Source organism: Corticium candelabrum, chromosome 15 (genome assembly GCF_963422355.1).
Source record: "Corticium candelabrum chromosome 15, ooCorCand1.1, whole genome shotgun sequence".
Lineage (NCBI taxonomy): Eukaryota > Metazoa > Porifera > Homoscleromorpha > Homosclerophorida > Plakinidae > Corticium > Corticium candelabrum.
In genome coordinates, this window is record NC_085099.1 from 4,753,385 (window position 1) to 4,773,849 (window position 20,465).

Below are 20,465 nucleotides of genomic sequence, written 5' to 3' on the forward strand. Positions count from 1 at the left end.
CTGTATACTTCTACACATTGTCAAACCGTCTCTATAGTTCACTGAAACAGAACAGTCAATAGTAACTAACATGAATCAATGGAAACGGACATTATAAACTATATGTATGTGTATGTATGTATTTATGTATGTATGTATGTATGTATATATATATATATAGCAGTCATCAGAACGTCAGGTACTTTCGAACAACTCATTGTTATCTCTCAGCACTTTCTTCACCCACGGTGTTTCTTCTGTCAATGTTCCATCATATAGATTTGTTTTGATCTTCATTGCCGTTGCTTCTACAGATCGTTGATCATCAGGCAGTCTGCACCTTCGCTCACGTTCACGTCGCACACAGAGTCCTTGATGATTCACAATGCGAACTTGACATTCCTCAGCCGTTAGTTGAATTGACTTACTCTGTGGCAGCCAGAATGCCAAGGCAACATGTTCATAGTACTGTTTGCGATAGTTTCTATAGTTACCATTGCAATGAAAATAGAGACTATCTGTTGAAGACCTCATTCTCACGCTACTTGGAGAGGCTTGGAGAGGCCCGTAGATGGTGGAAACGTTGGAGAAACCAAGTATGTTGTCCTGCCTTGATGCTATGAATCATGATCATGAAGAGATTGAGACGGACGACAGGGACTTCCTGCGATACTCTGGAGCAAAGTTTATTCTGAGAATGAAATATGGCCTCTGTTTTAGCCAACAGGCTTGTGATGAAATGATATCTGGGGTTACAGAGTTGTTTAGTGGTATTGTGTCTCACTTGCACCAGTCTGTAAAAAACATTTGTAGTACTGCTGAAGACAGAGGCAATTTGCTAGACTGCATTGATGATCTTTTTCGTGTTGAGTCAAACTTCAATCCATTCCTTGGATTGTCTAGCAGGCACCACCAGCTGACCTACTTCAAAGAGAAATTTAATCTATTAGTAAGTTTTCTTAATTACAATGATCGTTATGTTGATCTTACTTGTATACTATCAGCAAGGTTAATTAATTAAGTAGGTGACTTTAATGGACTGTTGATTTTAGCAATTTCAGGAATGTGTGTTGTAGGAACCAACAGAAAGGAAGCTTGGACAGAGCGTTGTTCGAAAATATCAGAATTGTTCATCTAAGTTGGTACCCCAAGGTGATTACTGTTATGATGTTGATTTGCTAAAGTCAGTTGAAGCATTGCTACAAATTGATTCGGTGATAGAACAGGTATGTTGTCTACCATTACTATAGCAATTAATTTAAAAGATTTACAACATTTTTGTGCATGACTGATTTTAGGTTTGTGCATCAACTTCATTATTCTTTCTTACTCTCAGTCTATCATGACACTGATACTGTATTTGGTATCTAGGAGCTTGTTCACACCGTTATGTCAACTATGATTAGGCCATTATTTGCACACAAAGGTTCACATGGCTAACTATTTTAGTAAAGTCCACTAATTCAATTCTTATCGTACTTTTTATGACTTAACTTTTTAGAACTTCATATGAATGACATTACATTATTCATTATTAGGACCAGTGTGATTGATTGGGCTAGTGTACCAAACAGGAGAAAATAATCATGATTAGGCCTGGTATGAACACGGCCTAAGTCTTCTTGTGTAGTATTTAATTATAGGACACTTTCACACTACACTATACATGTAGCACTTTGTTATTGTCAGCAGTCTGAAGATGAAGGAATAACAACAAAATATATGTATTTTACCTTCGAGAAGGACGCCTTTAAGTTTATATTTTGTTAATATTTTTTGTAAGTGGTAATTAATGTGTCTTGTGAAATTAATGCTGTATCTTCTAAATGGTTCTGACTGTGTACCATTATATTTTTATATAGATTGAGAATCCTCATTATTGTCAAGGTAATCTAATGGCTGATATGTGTGATGGACAGGCATTCGCAACTCATCCATTGTACAGTCTTGACCATCAAGCTTTGCAAATCGTACTTTATGACGACCTGGAAATTTGCAACCCTTTGGGTCCTAGCGTCAAGAAACACAAACTTGGTAAGAATTTAATTATTACTTTATGGATGTTACTTTTCGTGATTTTAATATCCATATAGGAGCATTTTACTACACTCTTGGAATTTTACGACCTAGAAATTGTTCTTTATTGATACTATCCAGTTGTTGGCTCTTGCAAAAACATCTGTCATTCAGCAGCATTGGATTGATGTAATACTGGAGCCATTTATGACATCTATTAAACAACTTGAAGAGGTAAGATCTTTCTGAAATATGGTTGGTCTTCATACAAATTATGAGTACTAATATTTATTACATAGGTGGTAGGGATCTGGTGTGTATAGGGGTGAATCCTTGAAGGATTCTTACTGAGATAATGGACATGGCTGCAGGCCAGGTATAATATCTAGGTGATAATCCTGCAAGCCTGAGGGTCTCATCACACCAGATACTATTACCACTCATGTCATAATTGATTTATAACATATCAGGTGACCACTAGGTAAAGCCTCATTGGATTTTATAATTGGTGCTAGATTCAAATCTTGTTATTACACTTCGATTGAGGTGTTGATGGATTTAACCACTTTTCTATGGATTTAGCCTAGCAGCGACTATGCATTGTGTTTTTAATCACTAGCAGTAACACTTTCTACTAGCGCAGGGCCTTGTTGGTAACCAAGTGATTCGTCACAAGACACTGAACAATTTGCTGAAGACAAATTGCGTTGAAGCTAGACTTAGATTACATAAGAAGACAGAGCATGTGTTAAGGCCTTTTAGACAGGATTGGTATAGCACATGCAGTAGACCAATCAGCACACGTAATGGTCACATGATATGTTATACTGTATTGTTGTGTAGTAAAGCCAAATTGAATAGAAGCCTGTCTCAAATAGAGTCGAATTTTTGATGTCGTGTCTGACACAATACCCTCTTGAATAGAAGCCAAGGCTTATACATGGCAAATCATATGCATTTTGCAATACCAGACATTGTTCAGTTCAAATTTGGGTGCCAGTTACATTTGATTGTGAAACTGGTGGAATAAAAAAGCACTAGAAATAACAAACTGTATTTGCATAAAAGCCTGTCTTGAATTACAGCCTGCCCTGAATAAAAACCACCTAGAAAACTCGGTTTGTGCTGAGATAATACGCAACAATACTCATAGACCAATCAGTGCACGTAAAGGTCACTTGATAATCATAGAAAGGTGGCTGGATCCAACAACACCCCAATCCATGTATAATAACGAGATTTGATTCTTGTGCCAATTAATGTAGTGCATCAGCCTTAATTTCGCACAGTTGAGGTTTCAGACAAAGCCCAGAGAACTACGTCCTACAACCCAACTCTACGTGCCATCAACTCCTTGTGTAATGTTTCAATCACTCCAGTTCAAGAGATAGAAAGAATTAAGTCAGCTTTGCCTTTGGTGATCGAATTAGAGCCTCAAAGTCCTCGTAGTTCCTGAGGGGTTGAAATGACCCATTTTACAAAGCGATGAACCGTGCGTGCTCTGGTAGAACCGTGCACCGTTAATCACCATTAATTTGTGTATTTTTTAATGTATGTACTAATAAGAGATTAAAATATTGCTGAAAGCAGACAAGGCTATTGTTTGTTAATCAGACAATTTATTTCATTATTAGTAGGGACACGATTTCTTAGTAAGAGGCAACATTAGGAATATGAAGGGCACATTGCTGCTAGTGTCCGTGGACAACCTTGCTACTCATGCGATAGGAGGATACAAAGCACTTCATGCAGCGCTGAGAAAATGCAAGCACTGCTTAGCAACCAATCCTGATATGTCAACAAGAGTAATACCACGACATCAAGCATCTCACGACTACAACGTAGTTATTAGATTGTTTGTTCTTAGTTTACAGCAGAGAGTTTAGTCAGATGAACTCGTGAAGCACACAGACGTTATGTTGAAGCTCTGGCAGTGCCTAATCCAGACCATATATCAACTACGTATGGTATTGTACGAGACTCAATCCTTAACAAGTGCTACTGCAGTTTAGGTTTGCTTGAGTATTTGCTTATTTTGTTTACTCGTATTAGATCAGCATACTTTCATGTGGTTGATGGATTGGCACCTGATGTTCTTCATGATGTTCTTGAAGGGCTCCTTCAGTATGAAGTTGAGCTGCTTTTGCGTTTTCTTATCTATGAAGATCACTTATGCACACTGCACCAGCTAAATCAGAGGCTAGAAATGTTTAACTATGGCTAACACATGTGTAAAAACAGGCCATCATCTATATCAGACACCCGTCTCCAATCCAGGGAAGCAACCTTTTAGGTCAATCAGGTGAATGTACTGCTTTTTAAAAAATATCGTTTTTAGTTTTGATAAAGAATTTAAGTGTTGTAAACATGTTGTATCTATATATATAAAGGAGCGGTGTCTGTCTGTCTGTCTGTGTGTCTGTCTGTTGGAGCATTTCTCAAAAACAGCGAGTCCAATCTCGGCCGAATTTGGCTCACGCACGCCGAATTCATTCGGTCGAAAGTGAGACTGTGGTCATTTTCCTGACTTCTTCCACGACTACGCCATTTCCTGCCGATTGCACTCGCTTCTGTTTGCGTGTGAATGTCTCCGGAACGGCGTATTGGATCTCCACCGAATTTAGGCTGCCCGTTCCCGACGTCGGACGGTACACGCTGAGCGTGTCGTTTATTGCGGGCGACACTGGGAAATGGAAGATATTTTTGCTGATATCCGGGTCTTGAAAAAATACGCCCACAGTCATTTGCCAGTCTACGACTGTTGAAGAGCTGCCGTGTTTAATGCACCTGTTCCCCGAAACGCCAGCAACGTCTTTGAAGAGACGACATTCAGTGGGACTGTCGAAATGACGAGAGTCGGTACGAGTCGTGACTTTGTTAGGTACGGGCAACGGATTATTCGGGTGAGTACTGCATGTGACTTCCAGTTCTGCATCTGATGGATTCGTCTAACTGCACGTGACTTCATTTCGGACAGCGCAATATCCGGGAGCACAATATCTGGGATTGCTATACGATTGCAAGTGTATATGCGACATTTTTATTTACTGCAATCATTCATGGCCAACATCACCTATGATACCATCAAACGCATTTTTAGATACTTTCTGGTATAATCTCTACCTATAAAGGCGACCTGTCTCTCCTCCACTTCCGTGTTGTATTGGCTCTATGACAAACATGTGTGTCAACTGCGGCGCTATGAAGTGGAAAGGAGAAGCACCTGGCATGTGTTGTCCCCCGGGCGAAGCCAGGCATTGGAGCTTGTATGTAATATGTGCATATTTTGGTGCATGTGAAAGTAGAATGTTCTTGTCTGTTATTATGTTGCACGGTGTACCAATTGATTAGTTTCATGAATTGTTATTAACATTTATAATTTGTGATTTTGGTATGTCTTTACTTGGTAGCTACAAAGATGTGCTGTCTTGGTCTTATTTCGCCTCTTATATTTTGAGAGTGGGTCCCTGAAGACCATCTGCAATACAGGACATTCTTACTGCTAAGAAAGATTCTGGACATTACAATGGCCCCTGTTACCAGTCTAGAGAAAATAATGTATCTTCGAGAAATAATTGATGAGTATCATCAAATGTTCCGGGAATCATATCCTACAGCTTCAATTATTCCTAAGATGCATTACATTATTCATATTCCTCAATGGATGATAAGGCGAACTGCTGTTTATTCACTAAATAAACTGAGATAGTGGAATGTTTGTGAAATTACTAGGTTTGGCCCAGTTGTACGTTTGTGGACAATGCGGTTTGAAGGGCGACATAAGCTATTCAAGCTCCTCAGCTCTGCAATGTCAAACTTTATTAATGTGCCAAAGTCTTTGGCAAGTCTTTGGCACACAGATACCAGCAGTATTAATGCTATCATCATTTAAACAAAGACAGCTACTTTAGAGAGATGCCGTTTTTGGACAAAGTACTTCTTTATTAGTATATGTGGTCGCTTATTGAGACCATTTTTATTCTTTGTCACAGCAAATTGAAAGTGTGTTCAAGAACTAGCTTACAAGAATGAACTGAATGCAAGAATTCCAGAGCTACCAGATCATTTTGTGGAAACGTATGTGTAACATAAAGATTGACGGGTTTTGTGTTTTTTGATTTTCTTAGAATATGTCATGTGACCTTTAGGCATGCTGATTGGTTCATATGATGACTTCTATAGGGTTGTATAGAGACCTCTCCTCTGTGATAGAGACAGTGGTCAAGAGCAACCTTCCAACAAACAACTTACTCAATTATTTCTGTAACATACATCAACAAACAGGTCACTATCATTTACATCATTTACATTATTTACATTTACATTACATTTACATTGACAAGGTGGTCTACACCAATCTACAATTCACCAATCATGTTACTGCTGCGGGTCACATGACATATTCTAAAGCAATTAGAGCAAGCTTGTAATGGGATCCATCATAATGGGGGATGACCCTGAATCACTCAGGCTTATCAACTTGATAGACTTTGCCTTCCCCTTGGTCAATTATTTCATTGATAAGACCTCAGGCTCTGTGTCACTAACATTGATGGATCCCTGCAATATGCTCCAACTATTACTTGTATTCAATTTATTTATATTTAATAGTTATAACAAGGGTGATAGAGATCTTGTGTGTATAGAGAGGAAGCCTTGAAAGCTTATCATCAAGGTAATTGACCAAGATATAGGGAAGGTCCAATTATGAAGGTGATAAGCCAGCAATGCCCCCTTTCTCCAGATCCATTACCATCCATGTTATAATAGACAAATCAGGTGACTGCTAGGTAAAACCTCATTGAGTAGTTTGATTGGCACTAGATTCAAATCTCGTTATTACACATGGATTGAGGTGTTGTTGGATCTAGTCAACTTTCTAAATTTAGGAATTGTAGCTACAACATGCTGAACACAAAAGTGCGCTAAGCTAGACTACCTAAGAAAAGCATGCATTGAGACCTTATAGACAAGATTGATTTTATGTAATGAGTGATGCAACAGTTGGTTCATTGTTGTGTTTGCCAAGAGACTCAAGTATGAGATTGCTGTATGTTGTCCTCGATAAATACTTGCCGTATACAGCTGCAAGCTGTTCAATAAATGGTGTGTTGATTACTCTTGAGGTGTTATCAACAACACTGATATAGGACCTGCAATAGACATGTAAACGTCACGTGATATGTTGTAATAGATATTTGTTGTTTATGAATTAGAGACCAATTATGTCTGTACTCTTGCTTGTAAATCCCCAGACTGATATAGAACCGACCAGCTCAATTGCAAGAAGGCCAACTGAGTGTAATCCTAATTAAAGTCAGATTAGATTGATCATGAAACTTTTTTTGATCTAAATTTGAAAGCTGTTAGAAGTGCAGCAACAGCTAGCAATAGCAGACAGCACTAGTAGGCATTACTTGATTAGCATGTGAAGTGGGTATGCCTGTAGTTCGCTGGTGGTTAGGCAAGTGAACACAAACAAGAGAGGATGGGCGATGGCAGGCACCTGAACAAGCTGTAATAGTAAATATTTGTTGCATGAATTAGTTATTTTATCATCTATCATCCTATACCATGAACTGGAAGTTGATGCCATGTAGTGTCTGACGAAAGTGGACTTTTCGAAAATTGGTCGTGCGGAGTGCAGCCTATGCTACTGAACCACAAGTTTATTCTTTAGCTGATAGGTAGACAATTATGTTGGTGATCTAATATGAGCATTTGACATTTATTGTCTTGTACTTGCTTATTGTGTTATTTTCTTTTTGTGGTCATTGTGTTCCTCCTTGTTAAACCACACAATTCAATTCCAATAGGTTGAATTATATAATTTTTAAATGGGCAGGACGAAAATGTGTTCTAGGGATGCTTATTGCCTAATGGGTCATATCCGGTTATATATATATATTTTTCCGGTTAAAACTATTTTGTTGATATTACACAAAGTTCCAGAGGGGACTTGTTCAACCTTTCTAACATTACATTGCCAAACACAAATTTGACGAAAGTTCATGCAAGTTCATGTATGCTTTACTAATCAAATTACTACCCAACACTGGCATTTTCTTGCTATGACCTTCAATTTTCCAGACTTCAAGTAGACCAATTTCCAACAGTTTCTACAACCTGGAGATAAAACAGTCCGCGACAGGAGCTGGCGTCATCATGCTGTGTGGTTTTTTCAAAATTACAGGCACACATAGACACTTGTAGAATTTGTACTGCCTTTGTAATTGTATAATTTATTGCCTATTTGTATGTATGCACATTAGATTTACATGATGCTTTTTATGCTTTCTTCTAGAACTTCTACAGCAGAGATATTGGGTACAGTGTACAAGAGACTGAGCTGTGTATTGATTGGCTATTATTGCGATTTACCTTTATTTGGACAAGTACAAGATATTGTAATGATTGAGAATTCACGCATACAACTTGTGGTTCAAGTCCTGAGTACTTGTTGTTTCAATGATCACTACTACAGTTATGAAGTTGCAGCAATATCCCATCTCCAATAAAGAGTAATTTTACCGACTGAGCTCAAGGATTTTCAGGCTCTACATATTCGACAAGTAGCATCAGAACTGAGTACTGTTAATCTAATAACGCCAAAATATAACATAGATTTATGAATACAGAGACAGTCTACGCATCGTTTGTTATTCAGTAGAGTAAATTTGCTATTTTGACTTCAGTTTGTGTCAGATAAAATTTAGAGATGGCCTTATTTCTCATCTTGCCGTACACATTGTGGCTAAATTTTGCAAAAAGCAATATTGTTCATATCTAACCACTTCACTCATGACCATGCCAAATGAAAATATAGCAGATGATTCTGACTGTTTCATTTTACCCTTAACAACTTCCGGAGCAATTTGTTTATATCTCCTCATAAACTGTTCTTGTTTGCATTTATCAACATGAAGATAAGTAGCATTTTCTAATGTACAGGCTTTCCCAAAGTCAACTATAACTGGTGACAATTGACCATCATGTTGCCTCTCAATCACAATGTTATCTGCTTTCAAGTCATTGTGCAGAATTCTTCTTCCATGCAAATACTCAAGAGCATCACACACCACATACAACATGTGAGTGAGGTCATCTGATGTGATAATCTCTTTAGACCCTTCTAGATGCAACAATCGCCTTAAAGTGCAGGGAATGTGTGTAGTGATTTCTTTAAGAAGACCGTGAAATTGCATTACAGTAAGGAATGGCTTCCGTTCAATGCGCACACCAAACACATGAGGGAGTGCAGGGTGAGCCAGAGACGTCATCAAAGTTGCCTCCTCCTCGACCTCTTTCTGACTCACAGTGGGTATCTCCAATGATCTAACAGCAACAGGAACACTTCGATACTTGCTCAGGTAGCACTTACTGAAAGTGCCTGAACTTCAATCATTCCACTGCTTGTTGGATCGTTGATATCTTTCCTGTTAATCTTAGGAACTTCTATTGGAACTTTAGCCATTCTACCCCTTCGTGCAATCTTTGTTTCAATCTTTTTCTTCAACTCAGGATACATCTCTGCTAACTCCTTAGACTTTCTCTTTTCTTCAAAAGCTTTGTGCTCAGCCTCTTCCTTCAGCCTTTTCTCTTTCTGGAGAGCTTTTAAAAAATCTTGACTTTCTACCACAGTTTTCTTTTTTCTCTGTCTTTTTCTCCACCTTGATCTCTGCGCCTTTCTCTCCTCTGGTGTGTTTCCGCCAACTCGGTTTCATTGTTGGATTTGAAACCTAGCATGCATGGGTTTAAAGCAAAATAAATTGCTGATCAGCAACGAACAAATATTTTGCAACTCCACATATGTCATATGTTCTAACCTCTTCCATATTCCGTAGATGCAGTGAACTGTAACTAGAACTAGATGTGTGCGTGGTTGTCTCCTAGATAACATGAATGTATGGCTGTGAGATGATACAGTCTAGATAATGACACTATTTGAGTGCTATTGAAGCACCCTGCAGAGTAAATCTGCAAACCTCGATTAGGTGTAAAAGTTTACACCCTGGTGTAAAACAAATTTTAACACTCTACAGTGTATCTAAAGCACTTTACTTCTAACAGTGTATGTTTGCATATTTGGCAATCTGGATAGTGGCAGACATACTACGAGTCTTGCGTAGTATTTCATTGCATAATGTAATTTCTGAAGACAACGGACTGACGGCATTAACTAAATTCAGAGTAATTATATGCATATTGTCTAGACTATACTTCAGTCTACCAAACAACCGGGGAAGTTAAGTTTGCGAGATGTCCCGGATAATTGGAGCATCTGTAGGGCGTATCGATAGCTTGCAGCAGAGCCGTGTATATATATATATATATATATATATATATGAGCCGTGTGTGTATGTGTGTGTATATATATATATATATATATATATATGTATACACACACACACACACACACACACACACACACACACACACACACACACACACACACACACACACACACACACACACACACACACACACACACACACACACACACACACACGGCTCTGGCTTGCAGGACAACCTCAAAACATCCGCGCACAGTCTAGTAAGTCTTTGACCTCGGCTCGTCTTACAAGGCAGTGGTGACAACTGATCTATTCTGTTTTTTTGCCTGCTTTCTAACCTTAGAGAGATATAGATACGCTTGCAGGAAGCTGAGCAAAACGATCAGATATGAGGTTTGTCTGCCAGCAGCTTCGACTATTTGTATTTCGCCCAACATATAGAGCGGAGCGAATCCAACCTACTTGGTTCTTGGATGTGCCTGCATTATTGCTTTCTTCAGAACTTCTTGTCAAGGTGGAATCTTCTCTTGTCTGGAGGTGCAGGAGGAGGTCAAAGTGACGATGATCATGGCGGTTTCCGGTCATTTTGACTCCCAATGTAGTCCTACAAGGTTAGTGTTATTGGCATTTGTTGTAAAGCATGTGCAAGACTGTCGTTAGCACATACATTCTGATGAGGAATTGGTTGCGTTGGGGCTTGCTGGGTATGAGTTTTCGTGGGCTAATAATAATACGGACTTTGTTGTGAGCGGTCAAAGTAAGCGACATTCTTTTGCTCCCTACATTTTGCCCAACTGATTTTCGTCTCTTTATCTGCATGAACGCAGAGTAGAAGAGTTGCTTCGGTCGCACGTGCACTTCCCTAAGCCGTCAGGTCCTGACAGCACCATGCAAACTACCGCCGTACCACGGGTATCGAGCAGGACTCATGACAGATAGCAGCCAGATTTGGGCGTGACTTGTGGTGTTAGAGCGGTGCTGCTACGCGCCATCTAGATATTGCAGGTGTTTTCGCGAATTAGTGGACAATATGTGTAAAATACGTGTAGAGGCTCTAACTTGAAGATGTTTAGCCGTGTCATGTGTACACTGCAGTAATACACGTAATACACATGGTGACTTGAAAGCAGTACTTAGATGTACACTATTGTGGTATACAGTGTGTAACACAATAGTAATTACTTAATTAAGTGTATTGCTACGTTACTTGAAAGTATTAACTCTTAATTAACTAAAGTTGTGTAGAAAGATGGTTCAAAATGTCTGAAAAAATAATTTGGCTCATCCCTACTAGCAGTGTTCTCAGATCTCTCTGTGTATGTAGGTGAAACCACAATGGTCAAGAAGTGCCTCTTCCTTGTTGTCACTGGGTGCTAACTGGCAGCTTTCCCTGCTCTCACACAGATCAATATCTCTCCTAAGCTGTGGGCATATGCGTGCTGTAATTACAACTGCGTATCGGACTAGTTTGTTGAAATAGCGGTTTGCGCATACTGTACATGTCTTAGAAATATTCAAGCACAGTAACTGACGTACGTAGCTAGTCTAGGCGGTACGTAGGTACCGTCGACATCCATGTTTGTGTGACTGGTAAATTTTAATTCTTCTAGCACAGAACCTTGGTATCTCTGGAAGCAGTTGGTACGGAGTATTTGCACTTACAAGTTGCAATACTTCTGTGAGGAAGTCTTGTATGTGTCCCCTTCTTGAGTTTGTGGCATAACAACTGAGGCCCCTTGTGCCGGTCAGGTACTGAGGGCTTCTGTTCGACTGGAGCTACAATGTAGGGTAAAGCTCTGCCATGAATGGAATATGTGTGCGTGGTTGAACTTGAGATCTAGCTCGGTTATACGGGTCGCACTGTATGAGTATACGGGACTTGTTTGAACATATATTATAGGGTTGTTTGGTAGACTGACTTCTACACATTGTCAAACCGTCTCTATAGTTCACTGAAACAGAACAGTCAATAGTAACTAACAAGAATCAATGGAAACAGACATTATAAACTATACGTATGTGTATGTATGTATGTATGTATGTATGTATGTATGTATGTATGTATGTATGTATGTATGTATGTATGTATGTATGTATGTATATATACCTTGTCAGCTTCTTCCTGGACAAGAATGCTTTCAATACAACTGACTTAGATGACATCACCAACAGTCCTTATGTCTGCATTCTAGGTGAGAACCACGCTAGGAACATATTGCCCAAGTATCTTGGAAGTGACAGGATCCCACCCAATCTCACAAATGCTTCGCAACGTCAAATCCAATCAAGAATTGATTCTCATCTGTTGTCAAATCTGAAAGAGAGTTTCAGTCTTCGAGATCAAGCACGTACTAATACCATCTCTACACCTCATGCAGGGGCGTGGTTAAGGGCAATCCCTAACCCAAAGCTCGGCCTGGCCATGCTCCGACATGAATATATTTTAGCATGTAGATACTGGCTTGGAATCTCTATCTTTTCTGACAGTCAACAAGCAGCAAGATGTCCATGCGGACATGCCAGGGATTGTTTTGGTGACCATGTCCTTGGCTGTGGGCATGGACCTCTTCGAACAAAACGCCATAATGCAATCAGCGAGGTTATCTGGCATGCACTGCTTGTTGACAACAGAGATTCCAAACAAAAGTGCGGAGGGAAAGCAATAATGGACCTGGTGATGTGTTTCACCCAGATTTCCTGGAGGGCCGTCCCGCATTCTTTGATGTGTCAGTGAGGAATTCTAGGCAACCATCCTATGTCTCCAAGGCAGCCATAAAACCAGATGCCGCAGCAGAAGCTGGTGAAATAGAGAAAGACGAAAAGCATGACAGGGTGGTTACTCAAGCAGGTGGTCATTTCTACCCGCTCATTGTAGAAACTTTAGGACACTGGTCTCCCTCAATTCTAGAGACGCTGAAGACCATAGCCTCAAAAGCTTCATTAATGAACAGCATACCCTTCTCTCAGACATACTCAAATTTGATGGAATAGTTGTCCGTGAGACTGTGGCAGTATAATGCCAAGCTATTATATAGTAGAGTGAACCTGGACTTTGATGACTTGTGGGATTTTCCTGTTACTGTAATGTAGCTATGTTTAAGGACTGGTGGGTAGGGTAGTTTGGGGTAGTCTGGGGCAGTTTGGGGTAGTTTGCATATAAGAAGAATATATATATATATATATATATATATATATATATATATATATATATATATATATATATATATATATATATATGTATAGCAGTCATCAGAACGTCAGACAATTTAGAACAACTCATTGTTATCTGTCAGCACTTTCTTCACCCACGGTGTTTCTTCTTTCAACGTTCCGTCATTTAGATTTGTTTGGATCTTCATTGCCGTTGCTTCTGCAGATCGTTCATCATCAGGTCTGCACCTGCGCTCACCTTCACGTCGCACGCAGATTCCTTCGTGATTCACAATGCGAACTTGACATTTCTCAGCCGGTAGTTGAATTGACTTACTCTGTGGCAGCCAGAATGCCAAGGCAACATGTTGATAGTACTGTTTGCGAAAGTTTCTTTGTCTACCATTGCAATAAAAATTGAGATGATCCGTGGAAGACCTCATTTTTACCGTACTTGATGGTAAACCTCGCCTTTGGTCGTATTGCACAGAGAACTGCTGGTACTCATGACACTCTGGAGGAATCATAAGCAAGTCTGGCCACGCTGCAGTCTTGTATTCTGGTGTAGCAACAATAACGTTGTGTTGTACTTCAAACTGGTACGCTAGAGTGCCACCATTCATGAATAAGAGTTGATCTATCGACACTTTCATGCACTTAGCGTAGGCTGCCATCATGTCATCAAAAGTTACTTTGCAGCAATACTGCCCATAGCGAGAAGTACAAGAAAACATACCAGAATTGCCAAACCCGGCGACCTTCCACGTGTCTTGATTGTCCCCACTTCCTTCTTCTTTCCAATCATATTCCTGACTACGTACATTGATGACGTCATCATATGGCAGAAACACGTGCCACCACGACAAAGGACCGACGTTTTCCAGATAGTATGGGACCCGAGATGGTTCAAAACCAATACGCAAAGACTGTTTCGGACATCCAACAAATTCCAAGCTTAAATCGAAACCGTCAGACTGTACAATGGTTTCTAGGTTGTCCTCGTGAGTACAGTGACAAAGCTCTTCTACTTTCCATTCATAGAACGCTCCCCAGCCAGGTCTCCGGTTCGGAGCATCTTTAGCCCACGGTGCTTCGTACATGAGTTGATCTTCCGGTTTTGGATTATTGTAACATTGCCGCGGCATCTTATCACCGACAACCCAGTCTGATACGTAGTGATTCTCTCCCAATGGATTCCAGTCTACAAACGTGTCCGGTATCCATACTTCGCTTTTTGTGTTTGAACGAGACATTCGGAGATACAAAGTCAACTGTCAGAGAGCCTGCAAACTCAGCAGTTTGTTAGAGAAGTCCCAGTGTGCGTGATGAGGGGGAGTTTATACTTCCTAAATCCGGGACAGTTTCGAATTGTTGCTCTGTGTGTGGTCAAAGCGTGATTTCAGCAAAAATTGTTGCGATGGGGTTTGCAAACATGCAGAAAGACTGAAAGGATCCAAATCCAAGTAAGAGTTAGAAAAATGAATGTACAACAAAGACATGAAGTTGTAACCGTGCAAAGAGATGTTAGTAAAATTTGGGTACACAATAATACAACTCGCACTATTGGCCGAGCTGCTACACAGACGACAAATACGCTAAGTGTCAACTATCAACGTAATGTAAACGTCAATTATAGGCATGACATTTTACTCCTCTGGGCTTGAGACTCAAAAGATACCCCCTACAAAAGGAAAGAGATGGTGAGAAATACTATAGCTAAACAAACTACCCGTCAAGGACTCCAAGATGTGTTCGACCTTCGACAACATATAGTCCAGGTGGTTTAGCTCAGAGTTTTCGACTTGGACAACCGCGCAGCTGCGGCGAGTAGAATGATTTGTGTAAACGAAATATAATTATACCAAAGAGGTATAGAAATATCCTAAAACAATTTGTACACACCACTGTCAGCATGACAGGTTCTGATGAACTCATTCCATGTAAATTCTTGCGTGTCCATGTCGTATGTAGACATAGAAATAATCTAAAACTTTAGTGACTAACAAGTGTCCATAGACAAACATTCTTCAGTGCCATCGCCGCTTGAAAGTTGTAGAAACTCATAGCAAAACTATCGAATTATCAGTCAGTAGAGAAAGCTCCTCGTTGTCTCTTTCCACTATCCTCACCCAAGGTCTACCCTTCTCCAACAGTTTCATTTCTATGTCTTTTCAATAGTTGTGGCTGTTGTTAATTAATGGGGGTCGGTTTTGATCGTCATATTGCAGTGTTCCCTACTTCCATCTTGTAGAACACACAAATCCCACTGTGATCCACAACTTTCCAATCGTCACCAGAAAGTCGAAGTGAATTCTCTTCTGGAAGTGAAATACGAGCACGTACACCATTGCAACAGAATTTGAAGCTATCTGATGAAGATTTAATCGTAACAACTTGATAGGCAATGTTCGTAAAAACACTGCTCGCACTAGAAAGCAGAAAATACAGTACCTTGTCGACCTAGCCTTCTGGAGGTCACACGTGCATGTGCATGCCAACAAAACAGTTCCGAACTTCGCCTACGTTTTCTAGGCCGCACGATCCCAAATTCTGCCGAAACCGTTTGCAATGTCTACATGCAGAACGTTAGAATCAAACGTTCCTGTACGATTTTATCCACCTTTTCCGGGTGAGTAAAATGGCAGAGCGTCTTTACCTCCAACCGATAGCGTGCGTCGGAGAACCCATATCTAGAGTATATCCAAAGGAACGTGGTCACCCACGGAGCTGGTGTGCGGAGTTGAATCTTTGGTTTTGGAATATTGCGCCACTGCCCCACCTTTGGACCGCGGAGCACCCAGTCAGATACATCTAGTTGTAGTCTCCTTGTCGATGACGCTGATCACAATCTAGAAACTCGTCTGGCAACAAACTTCACATTCTGTTGCTAAAACCGAATTCTGCATGAGATGAGATATGGAGACGGATAGTATGGTACGAGGTAGTTCGAATTGCGTAATGAATCGTTGATCACATCATTTTCCGATCCAGCCCACGTGAGCAAACGATAATTAGAACAAACGGAAGAGCATCAAAACCAACGTGAAAACTCAGCTTACGTTTTAGTTGCATCTGCTAGACCGATTACATTTGAATTGAAGATAACAAGCGCAAGCTACGTCCGCTAGAGAAAACAATCGAGAAATAGAGAAGTTACGTCATGGAAAATGGCAATTCTGCATGCCTTTGTTTGGTCCCCAGTAGATTCACGCCCCCGTTTAACCGTGTGAACCAGGCCCCACTTGATCGGCTAGTCACCGCCACGTTAGAAATCTAGTGATACAAACGGTACAGCTTGTCGGAGACATCAATTTCTTGGTCACGCCCTAGCTAACAGACTCAAGAGAAACTCTGAGCCTGCGCTGGCAATTTCCTGCAACCGGGCCAGGTACTCACAGGAGCACCGGCTTGTGAAGCCAACTGTGGCGTGAACACTCCAAGTCTCATCTGGACACTAGTGACTTTCATGTCACGTCACAGGCAATGGCTGCCTAGTCTCCCAGTCAAAGACCAGGTACTCAGTCGACGAAAGCAATAGCATGTAAGTTTTTTGCTTAAGAAAATTATGCCGTAATTTGCCATCACCATGACAGACTTGTAAACCTGCCAGGTCCCGGATGTACACTCCATAAGATGACTCTCTAACCAATTAAGCTACAGCACCACACACACACACACACACACACACACACACACACACACACACACACACACACACACACAGACACACACACACACACACACACACACACACACACACACACACACACACACACACACATACACAAACACACAATATTTGGACTAACTAGATGCAGGAATCACAGGAATGAATCCAGGAATATACAAAGAGGAGGTTTATTCAGATCTGCAATCACCCGTAGAAAAAAAATCTAAAAATCAGCAACATTGATTGTGCTGATACATATGGAAATGGTCCAGTCTACTATGCTTTTAGTGTATAGTCTTGAGATACAGTAGTCAGGCTAGAATGTTCAAAGAGGTAGCAAGAGCAGAACCTCGTTGCAATCTGACAAGATAATGTGTGCAAAGACAGCAGCGTCCTCACCATGCACACGTCTGGGTGCGAGACTACACATTCCGTTCCTTTTATATCAGTGGTGACCATGCCTATTGAAAGAGGAGTTGTAACCTCCTGAACCCCCTATCTGGATCCAGGCCTAATCAAATAGGTCACTGGTGTCATACAAAATTAGAGCTAGTCAAGAATATACAAGTAATATACATTGCTTTAGTACAATAAAGAAATTACTATAAAACAATTCTATCCAGTACATACAACTTGAATTGATAAAGAAAAACCTGTAATGTATGTCACGTGACCAATAGACGCTTAAATTTCTATCAACGGCTAAAATTATTGTCTATATTTAATAAATATATAGAATAAACAATATAAAGACTAATTCAAAAAATATCACATTTCAGTGACAATTTAGACTTTCTATAAACTTTCCAGTCCTTCCTCCTGCTGTAATGAGTTCTCCATTCTGAGTTGATATCGCGGCATGTAGCCACCGTTTGTGTACCATAGATGGAAGAGGAAGCCATTTCTTAGATCTCTCATCATACAATTCAACCACATGAGAAGGAAACGAAACAGACGTCTGTTGTGTAAGTCCTCCTGTCACCACCAGTTTGTTACTGACTGCTGTCAATGTACAGCCATAGTTAGTTGTCGAAGGGATTGTTCTCCATCTTCCTGTACGAACATCTGCACACTCAACAGTATTACAACTGTGAACTACATCAGTCCATCCTCCCCCTACAAATAATGTGTTGTCTATTATAGCAGAAAAACAGTCACAACGTTTAGTTTGCATGCCATCCATCTTAGACCAACGTCTGGTGTGTAGGTCACACACACATGCTGTGTTCACTCGCTCCCCTAGCCATGTTCTACCACCCAGCACGTACAGTGAGTTGTCACAAAGAGCAACAGATACATAATACAACTGTAGTTCCTCTGGTAGAACCGTGACAAAACGCCATTTGTCATCTTCATTCAAATAAAATTGTTCAATTACAACCCGATCCTTCTCTCTATCATACAAGCACACTAGGCACACATCCTGATGACATACTACATTCTGGATGTCACCATGTTTTCTGCTGAAAGTGTCCCAATTATCACCAGTATCGGTGAGGACATGCATGTTACCATTGCCACCTGCTAACACCAGTCTACTTTGAATCTCCCCCATACTACCATAGGACCAACTGACACTAGGAATGTGTACATTCCACTCTGTCCATGTTGGAGGATTGTCATTGATCTGGAATCAACATGTTCCAAAAAAATAAAAAAAATTATATATGCAAACAATGAATAGAAATTATGTACCTGTGATGTGGCATAACGTTATTATGCACAAGTGCACTCAGTATAGTAACAGGCTAATCGGTATTTACATACTAAACAATTTCATAAAATAACTGTTTATAAAATTTAGCTAAGTCTACATTTGTGATATTATAAGACCTCTAGAACTGAACCAAATTAATGCACTATCACAATACAGTGTAATAATTATTGCACTCAAATCTATTTTATAATCTGCTGCATTAATTAAATAAAAAATAAAATATAAAATTATAATTAATTGTTATGTATTCTGTACTAATTATTGATAATATTTTTATCTGGTCTTGTTACATCATTGTCACCTCATCTTGACACTTCATCCTAAGAGCCATGATTATCAATTGGTCTCCTCTTCTCTCGACTTCTGCTTTTTCTCTTAAAATTTCGGCTGTCACAGCTCTTGTGTTTGCTTTTGTAGCTTCCTCTCTTGCCTCTTGAGCTTTAACTTCTGCTGCAGCAACTTTCTTCATTGCATCTTGTTTGTCTCTGTCCAAATCAGACACTTGAACCAATAACATCTCAATTCTTCTTTGCATACTTTGCTCCTCAGCTCGTGTATTCATTGCTGCCCAACAACTAGAAATATATATATAAATCAAACAATGTATTTCTAGGATATCTCACCCTGTGGAAGGAGCCACACTTCTTGAGGATTTTGCTCCAGTAGATCGGCGATATGTGACTGATTGACACAGCGAAGAATGAGACAAAATGTAGCAAACTTTTGGGGCGGATTGCTGGGAAGAACGTCGACGATCAGCAAACGAACCTTTTCTTCATGAGAGAGACTATCATTGCTAAGCATCTCAAAATCGTCGTTTGAAATCATATAGTTCTCATACAAACAAGCAAGAAAGAGAGGCTCGTACTGCAGTTGACTGAACAGGAAAACGTAGTTCTGTCTAAGAGCAGGCCACGGATCGTCGTCGTTTCCAACGTTTGCATGGGAACATGAAACCAGCTCTAGAGGGTCTGACACGCGCGCCAATGTCGCCACTTCCTCCCATTTCTCTGCAGTTTCAACTTGCAGTTGGGCTGAAAAAGTATTTTGAAGATAGCAACATGAATTTTGGTGAAACATCGCCGCAACACTTACCTTGTATGTTGCGTGACGTACACTCATAACTCTCAAACATTCTAGTCGATGACGTCGATGAGAACACAAAATTCACAGGTTGAAATGCACTCATGCCAATATCATTTGCTTTTTCTGCATCACCTAGTACCAAAAGCATGTGAACCAACTGTCAAACAGAAGCGAGAAAAACGGCGACCAGGGTATACGTCACGTGATGTTGCATCATTGCTCTTCTCCAGTCTTTCTGCAATAAATTGTTGTCCGACACTTTTTAGGATACTGCAAAACGTGGGAAAACGCTCGGGAGCCTGTTTGATTAAAATGTGTAAAATAAGATGATCCATTCTTTTCCATTTCGGAATCCGTTCGCTGAGCAAGTATTCATAGTCGTCCAAGGCTATCATCTTCTCCTCAAGAAGACGACGAAGAAGTCGCGCGTTGATGCGCAGAGTGCTAGCAACGAAAGTTACGTTTTCAACCAGAGAATACCAAGCATCAGACATCCTACTGCGTGGTGGCGAAAATACGTAGCAGTCTAACGCGCATGAGCGAAATCAATCGA

The 20,465-nt window shown here is 40.2% G+C and overlaps 4 protein-coding genes across 6 annotated transcripts; 1 reads left to right on the top strand and 3 right to left on the bottom strand.

Annotated features, from left to right (window-relative positions):
- Positions 1-550: 550 nt before the first annotated feature.
- Positions 551-8,869, top strand: LOC134191522 (uncharacterized). Its single transcript, XM_062660143.1, has 6 exons — positions 551-928; positions 1,056-1,205; positions 1,842-1,866; positions 1,925-2,013; positions 2,073-2,229; positions 8,300-8,869. The coding sequence occupies exons 1-5, from the start codon at positions 551-553 to the stop codon at positions 2,124-2,126; spliced, it is 696 nt and encodes a 231-aa protein (XP_062516127.1). The 3' UTR covers positions 2,127-2,229; positions 8,300-8,869.
- On the bottom strand, positions 8,574-9,719 carry LOC134191524 (cyclin-dependent kinase 2 homolog). The gene is made up of 4 exons (XM_062660144.1): positions 9,666-9,719; positions 9,377-9,598; positions 8,787-9,302; positions 8,574-8,594 (listed from the first exon to the last, which is right to left on the bottom strand). Exons 1-4 carry the CDS (start codon positions 9,717-9,719, stop codon positions 8,574-8,576), a joined length of 813 nt encoding a protein of 270 aa, XP_062516128.1.
- Positions 9,720-13,537: 3,818 nt separating this feature from the next.
- Positions 13,538-14,769, bottom strand: LOC134191174 (uncharacterized). The gene has a single exon (XM_062659754.1). The coding sequence runs from the start codon at positions 14,690-14,692 to the stop codon at positions 13,556-13,558; it is 1,137 nt and encodes a 378-aa protein (XP_062515738.1). The 5' UTR covers positions 14,693-14,769; the 3' UTR covers positions 13,538-13,555.
- Positions 14,770-17,671: 2,902 nt separating this feature from the next.
- On the bottom strand, positions 17,672-20,425 carry LOC134191361 (uncharacterized). Of its 3 annotated transcripts, none has more exons than XM_062659969.1 (5): positions 20,100-20,425; positions 19,922-20,044; positions 19,450-19,860; positions 19,128-19,390; positions 17,672-18,736 (listed from the first exon to the last, which is right to left on the bottom strand). In XM_062659969.1, the coding sequence occupies exons 1-5, from the start codon at positions 20,404-20,406 to the stop codon at positions 17,885-17,887; spliced, it is 1,956 nt and encodes a 651-aa protein (XP_062515953.1). In that variant the 5' UTR covers positions 20,407-20,425; the 3' UTR covers positions 17,672-17,884. The 3 variants fall into 3 exon arrangements, with proteins under 3 accessions (XP_062515953.1, XP_062515954.1, XP_062515955.1); XM_062659970.1 differs by having other exon boundaries at positions 20,110-20,184; XM_062659971.1 differs by having other exon boundaries at positions 17,966-18,174.
- Positions 20,426-20,465: the final 40 nt, after the last annotated feature.